At 35.4% G+C, this 8,065-nt stretch overlaps 1 protein-coding gene across 1 annotated transcript in view; it reads left to right on the top strand.

Annotated features, from left to right (window-relative positions):
• Positions 1 to 1,726: 1,726 nt before the first annotated feature.
• The window catches only part of LOC122659192 (glutamate receptor 2.7-like), a 40,613-nt gene continuing 34,274 nt past the window's right edge, over positions 1,727 to 8,065 (top strand). Inside the window, exon 1 of the mRNA XM_043854329.1 lies at positions 1,727 to 1,734. Within this exon, the coding sequence (XP_043710264.1) occupies positions 1,727 to 1,734 (8 nt within the window). The remainder of the gene's footprint in view (positions 1,735 to 8,065) is intronic.

Here is an 8,065-nt window from a genome sequence, read left to right as displayed (position 1 = left end):
TGCAATAGATATGGGTGAAGCTTCAATGCTTGATGCAATTCCAGTATTTTTTTTGTGATTTTTAGTTACTCTAGAGTCATGAGAGGAAGGATCCATCTCATCATATTTTTTTTCCATTTCAACAATTCTTTTCAGTGTAGAAGTGTTAGGATCATCACGTCTGATGATGTTCTCATAGTTACGAAAGAAACTAAGTAAGAATATGAAGAGGGCTAGCAGTGAAGCAGCTCCAGTGATGATGAACAATCCCCCAAAACTATCTAGTGTAAGACTAGATGAAGAAACCTTGGTACTAAGGTCTGGATAATTGTGCTGCCCAAACCATGCTTGCTCAATCCGCGACATTTTTACTCCTTCAGTTACATTTAAGACTGCCCTTGAAACATCAGATGCCAGTGGAGAACCTTTTGGAAAAGCCTGTAAGAAATACAAATAGAAGGAATTCACCCACACAAATACTTACAATTGGAGGGGTGAAGGAAAAAGAGAGAGAGAGAGAGAGGACTTACAAAGCCGAATCCTTCAGCCTTATATGTAGGTCCAACCATTGTGTACTTGTCACAGTATTTTGAAAGAAAGAGTTTCATGTAAGGGATCTCATCAAAAGCAGCAGCAATACCACCATTATCACTCCCTTTAGATAAAGCTTCATCCAGTTCTTCTAAACTTGCATAGGTTCTAAACTTGGACACATTAAATCTCATTTGCTTTAGCATCTCAAACACAAATGGATCTTGTTTGTACCCCACATAAGCCCCATTTCTTATGAGCTCTTTTACATCTGTGACAGTGGGTTGAAGCTGTTGAACTGTCAGCATGGAAGTTAGGCTTGCTATGTAACTTGATGTGAGGATGAGCACAACAAAAACCCATATGATAACAACGAACCTCACCAAGTTGCTGAAGACCTCTTCTGTAGCCATCAAATCAAATTTTATTAGTATTAGTCCACTACTACCAAGTGGGTTTTTTATGTAGAAAATATCTATAAAACAAGAGAAGAGGAAGAGTATTTACTATGTGCAAAAACCATTGTTGAGAAGACAAACCAGAAGATCATTCCAAGTTGATTTATAGGTGAACCCCTAAAATCATTGTTTACTCTGTGTTCGAGAACCCAGATGACAAAGCCTGTGAAGATGAAGAAAGCCAGAGTAGTAAACCATAAATCCCAATTTAAAGGCTTCAAGAAAACCCACCGATTCTTTCTCTGATCTTCTTTGATTGGAACTATCATTGTTACCCCAGACTCTGTGAATGGCATTGTAAAATCGACATAGATGGACCGATTAGCTCTGATAGTTACATCACCAACCACTGCATCATGTTTCTGTCATAAAACAATAATTATGCACCTTATAATGGTGAAACTGAAAAGGACCACAACTAATTGTCAGAATATAAATCTAAACTTACTTGGAGATATATTTGGTAGATCAAATCATTGTATGTCCCGGCACTTGTACCATCAGACTTCATGAATGGAATAAACTCAAAGGAAGAGTATATGTCAGTTCCCCAATTACACCATTAAAAACATCTGTAATACCCCGACCCAAGTACTGTCTTTTAATATTAATTTATTACCTTTTTTTTATATAAAGTGAGTAGACTGGATGGAAGGAGATTGATTCTATTATATGATATTGCTTGATTTTGGTAAGAATTCTCTTGTATTTATGATTTTTACTTATGTTAAAATGATTCATGGGCTTATTCTTGATTAATGGCTAGGTATGGGCCTTATGAGATTTTCTTTTATAGCCTATGATTCTTATTTTATTTATGGGCCTAGAACGTAATGTGTTTGATTTTAGGCCCATTTTTGAATTTCAGTTCATTTAGGTTCATTTGATTTGATTTATGAATTTGAGTGAATTTATCTAAATTAATTTAAGTGAATTTAGCTAAGTTAATTTAAGTGAATTTAATCTAAGTTAATTTAAGTGAATTTGACTTGAGTTAATTTAAGTGAATTTAATCTAAGTTAATTTAAGTGAATTTGGCTTGAGTTAATTTAAGTGAATTTAATTTGAGTGAATTTAAATAAATTTGGCTAAGTTAATTTAAGTTATTTTAATTTGAGTTAATCTAAGTGAATTTGACTTGAGTTAATTTGAGTGAATTTAATTTGAGTGAATTTAAGTGAATTTGACTTGAGTTAATTTAAGTGAATTTAATTTGAGTGAATTTAAGTAAATTTGATTTGAATTAATTTAAGTGAATTTAATTTGAATTAATTTAAGTGAATTTAGCTTGAATTAATTTAAGTGAATTTAAGTTGAGTTAATTTAACCTCGCAATGAAACCAAGGGTATTTAAGTAAACTACTTTAGTTAGATATTTTTATTCTTGAGCACTATCGGATGTTAGGATTAAGGCTTAAGTTTTTGACTTGGCTTTTTGGGTATTTCCAAATGGAGACTTGATATTTACCAAAGTGCCATGAATTATAAATAATCCTTATGGAGAAGAAAATTTACATTTTTCTTAGTTCTATTCACTTAGCTAAAGAAGAGAAAGAAGGGAGAATAAAGAAAGAGGGGAGATTGGCTAGAAAATTGTGAAGTTGAGGGTTTCTAAGGTGATTTTGAAGGGGCTATTGGAGGACTAAGGCTCTAATAGAAGAAGGAATTCCATGCACATAACTTTGAAGGTACGAAAGCCTATATTAATAGTTTAATCTTGTTCTCAAGAGAGGGTTTTAGAGGATTGTTAGTATAATAGCATGATTACATAATTTTAATGCTAGGTTACTGTTTTCATGACAATACTGTTATTTGCTGAATTTTCAATTAGTCATGGTATTTGGGGTCCATACAATCAATAAGATTGCAACGCTTCTACATACCAACATGTTCAATTCCTTCTTTCTAGGAAAATGCAAGTGTTACCAGAATCGGGTAAAACCCGATCAATGCGCCCACTTGGGGCTGACATGGGGTCCATGGCCCATTAGGGTTTGGAGCGCATGGCCTTATATTAACTACTGCCGGGGTGTTTGAAAGTGCACTCTGTTGACGCTGCCGCTGATGCCAATCCCCTTGTTATTATTCAACATTAAAAAAAATATTGGGATTTTATTAGGGTTCTTGAGGAAGAAGATGGGTGAAGCAATTCTTCCTCTTCACCCATATCCTTACTCAACCCTAATTTGGACTATTTTTTTAAGATCTATTTTTTTAAATTATAATATTTGAGATTATGAAATTGCCATTGAGATTTTATTTTTGCTTTAATGTGTTTGCAAATTTAAATTGACAAATTTTATTCATGATACTTGGTTGGCTCATGTCACATATATTATTATTGTTTTTAATGTGTTTAGCATGTATCTATGTATGTTGCCAATGCCATCATCCCCTCCCGTGGCAGTTGTTGACCTTTTGACTTGCTCCACTTGTTGGGTTGTGTGGTCGATCTCCACCCACCGGCCTATGGATGTTTATGTATGTTCATGGTTGGAGATCATGATTGGTATTTTATGTAAGTGGACATATTCCTATGTATGTACGTTAGAGATAGTCTTCGTGTGTCATGTAAAGTGCGACGCTCCCTACTTTGTAGATTGATGTAGTAGGACTTTTAAAAGAGATGTAATTATTGAAAAAATGTAATTATATTTTTGAGAAGCCTTGTAAAGGGTTAGCACCTCGCACTGCATATCATACGCTTACACTACCTCGGCATGCCTCTATAAGTACCAATCGGGTTCCTTTGTAGGACTCATGCGCACACGTATGTATGGCGCAATTTATGGATAGGAGATATGCATTCCTCCTTATTTTGTTCGAAATCGGTTAAAATTATATGCCCCTGAGCCACACACATGAGATTTGAATATGAATTTAGCAAAATTTTTGGTCTCACCATGTGGAGTATGGAGCCATTAATTTTAATCAGGGTTTCTGGAACAACTTATTGATGTGTTCTTAATGTTTACCTTGTGCATCATTATGTAATGATATGTGGAAACGAAGGATCCAGTATCTGCTCAATGAGCAAGAATACTTAAAATACTTGATCACTGAAATGACAAAGCCTGCAGAGGGTACTACCGTTGCAATCACCTTGTTTCTTAGCTATTGCCTTACCCCCTCTATGGGATACAACATCGTTGTTGTGCTCGGCCTCACTACTAGGGTCGATAGTTTGCTTTGAAACCACTGTAACGATCCAACCCCTTTTATCAATAGCTCAGGATGTTCTTCCCTAGACGATGTGGGAATAAAGTTCTTGGTTCATCTCACAAGTTAGTTTCTTGACCTTGGCCTCACCTCTTCGTTTCTTAGCCTAACCTCACCCTCTTTACAAGACTCAACGTCCCCATTGTACTAGCCTCACCACTAGGGTCGAGAGTCGGCTCTACTACCATTTATAACTCTCCAGCCTTATACCAAGCCACGATGTTATCCACTTTAGGGTGAAACCCTCACGGCTTTAAAACACGTCATACCAAGTAGAGGAGGCCACCCTTTGTCAATAGCTCAGGATTTTCTTCTCTAGCCGATGTGGGACTAAAGGTTCTTAGCTCAACTCACCACCTCGTTTTTAAAGCATTCTTGTAACGCTGACTCCATACGAACCAAAGATAAAAAAAGGAAACATCTTTTAAAAGAAAATCATGGGTAAATCCATCTGATCCAGCCTGATTCAGTAAGATCTAGTTTGGTATCGACTAAGATCAATTCCTATCCCGATATCAATTACTAAAATCGTATTTATCACTAAAAATTTTTAGGGAGCAATTTTTTGTCTAGGAGTGTAGCCTACGCCAGCACTCCCATGTGTCTATCTTTCTCCTCCTTAAAACAAGGGGCATAGCTGTCTTTTCATATGGGGAGGATAGAGATAGACTCATGGGAGTGTTGGCATGGGAGTATGCCAACACTCCCAGACATAGTTCTTTTTCCCATAATTTTAAGATCCACCTCCATTATCTCTAAATAGAAAGTATTATTCTTTGATGATGTCACCCCATATTAACTAGGAACATATAGATTGGACCATACAAAGATGTTGATTTTCTTTGCTTCTTTGATTATTTCAAGTTTTTTCTGTAAGGATTAGATTGGTCATGGTTTCTGATGTAGTCAATTAATAAAATAATGTAGATATGCAACCTTCTAGTAAAAGGATTTTAAAGTATCGTTGTAGCTACTAGTTGATTGGTGCAATTCTCCCTCTTGAGTAGGGATGTAAATGGATATTCGTAAATTCGTATTCGATCCGCGTTCGTATCCGTTTAAGAGAATCCGAATCCGTCCGAAACTAATCGGATACGAATATGATAATCTCCCTATCCGACCAATTATTATCCGATTCGTTTAGCAGTCCGACGGTAATAAAATATCTGAAATATAACTCTGTGTTTGTCTATCCTTTTAAGTTACCTTATTGGATTTTGTTATCTTATTTTTCTAAATTTATAAGTTAAGATAATGTGATTCTTTTTCTAGATTTGCTATTGGTTTATATATATTGTTTTATGCAATGTGATACATGGAATTACATATCTATTAAAAAATAAAAGTAAAAAACGCAAGAGAATAAAAGACTAAGAAGAGTAGAAGAAAGGGTAGTTACTGAACTCTCAAGTCTCAACCCTAACCCTCATCATAAAAACGGTAAATATGTCAATGGATAGTCGAAAAATCGTATTCGATCCGCATTCATATCCGTTTAGGAGAATCTGTATTCAAAAAATCACTATCTAGAAATTATCCGAATCCGTCCGAATATAATCGGATACGAATATGATAATGCCACTATCCGACCGAATTCGATCCGTTTACATACCTACTCTTGAGGAAAGAAATGATTCTAGATCTCCTCAGAAATGTGTGTAGCTCCTTCCTTTGAACTTTTGATCAGGCCAAAGGCAATAACTCAGAAATTCATATAGCTCCTTCTTTTGACCTTTTGATATTTTTTTTTAATTTTTTCTCTTGACTATGAAGAAGACTTCAATTAATTTGGCTGAAAGTGTACATGCAGATAGAAAGTACGGAACTTGAGTGCTAAATGGACCATCACATGGTAGTTAAGCATGGCCAGCATTTTTCTTTCCCTAATTAAACTTCCACTAATCCTTGGAGACATACTAGAGATAGAAATCCTAGGAGAAATAATACTAATAATAGTTGATTTATTATATAACATATTTAATTTTTGTTGAAGGTCAGGAAATGAACTTTATTAAAATAAAATAATAAAGAAAATACAATCCCTTGAATAACTATTCAACCTTCAACATGGTCATCAGTAGAACAGCAAAACAAAAAAAAAACAAAAAAAACACAAAGAAACACTTTGAAAACCTATATCTAGATCTCATTTGAGCATCCCCTAAAACATCATTAGTATGAAGTTCGAAGCTCCATCTGGATTGTATACGTCATTGACTTAGCTGCATGTTCCTCAAAATACTCTCCAGATCAACCCTCCCACACGCATCTGAAGCACCAGGGTGAAATTTCCAAATCACAAGAGCAATTGGTCTTTTTGGATTTTGACTACTAAGCTTAGTAGACCTTATTTACTTCAATTTTAATGTTGTCTAAACTTTGATTAGTAGATGAGTTTCTTTGGCCTTATAAAATTGTGGAAGTCCCATCTAGAGGCGGATCCCATATCTCCGTAGAGGGGTTCAGATCTGTCCCCACCTGTCTCCATGTGGATAGCAGATTTGAACTCTTGATGGACTTGCATAATTAGAAAAGATCTCCGAGATTATATATGTTCTAGTGTTTTGAAGAATCAGAGATAGAAACAGTTGGCTATACTTGTCAAGAATATAGAAATAATGCAAGTCAAGATGACAACTTCCGGTTGTTGAACCTAAGTTTATGGAAAGAAACAAAACAAAAGAGGCATTACTGTAAGAAAGAAACTCATTGAGATTAGACATTTGTACGAATTTAAGAAGGCTTTTAGATATTTCAAATGGAAAATAAGTGGTGTCAAAGGAGATACGATACAGTTGATTGACCAGAATTAAGTCCAACTTGGATAGCTGGGAGGGTACATCTTTGCTAATTAATGAGTGTCAAATCTTACCCCCCCCCTCCCACCCCACGCGCTTAAGCCAGTGACGTGAAGACCTGGCTCCTCTCCAGCCGTATAGAGAGCTAGACGGTTCAGTGCTCGGAAACCACCCCAAAAACAAGAGGGGTGGTCAGTTAACATGTGGGGCCCAAGTGGGACCCACCTATGAAATGATCATCCAATCTTTGTTTTTGCTGTTGTTTAGCGGGGTTGGACGTTCTAGTTCTTGCCACGGTTGGACAGAATCTTTTTTCTTAACGTGAAGATTTAGGTTAGAATGATTTAAGGTATAAATAAAATAATATTATTTAAAAAAAAAAAATAAAGATATGAATAAACAACTCAATAATTAATAATAGAGACAAGAGATTGCTATCTGATCATGCAATACTAGCACAGAATCAATGAGAGTGTCGTTGGGATATCAATATAATTGTAATATTTTATATTAATGAAAAGTTGGATTTTGTAACCTTTTATTTTCTTATTTTCTGAGCTGTACTAACAAGTCTATTTGAAACTGGTGCAGGTTGTCATCCAGAGTTTTTCCCCAGTGGAAGAAATGATTGTGACCAAAGAGATTGGTCATGAAAGAAGATGTACAACAAATGATTGTTTCAAAATTTTAAGCTTACTAGCTCCATCAGAAAGATTAACAGATACATGCACATGCTGTATATTATAGATTACTAATATTTAAATTTACAATGCCCATGATTTAAAACCTGGGCATCAACTCATAAAGAAGTCTGAGTTGTCTCAGCTCGAGGGTAGAAATTTATTCCCTTGTCATTCAATGGCAACTAAGATGATGGCAATTTTTAAACCTAATTTCCTACTTGCAATTCTTTTCTGTATTTTTATTTTTGCCAGGGGTTCATTCTATGGTTCAAGTAAGCAGGTTCAACAACGGAATAAGCTTCCATGGATTTTGATTCAGCCAAAATCAGCCTGAACCCTAGAAATCCATTGTGGACCGATCAATTTGAATCGACTTGAATTAGAATTGCAATCTGCT

Source organism: Telopea speciosissima, chromosome 4, assembly GCF_018873765.1.
Source record: "Telopea speciosissima isolate NSW1024214 ecotype Mountain lineage chromosome 4, Tspe_v1, whole genome shotgun sequence".
Lineage (NCBI taxonomy): Eukaryota > Viridiplantae > Streptophyta > Magnoliopsida > Proteales > Proteaceae > Telopea > Telopea speciosissima.
The sequence above is the reverse complement of the archived record's forward strand: the minus strand, read 5'-3'. Positions and strand labels throughout refer to the sequence as shown.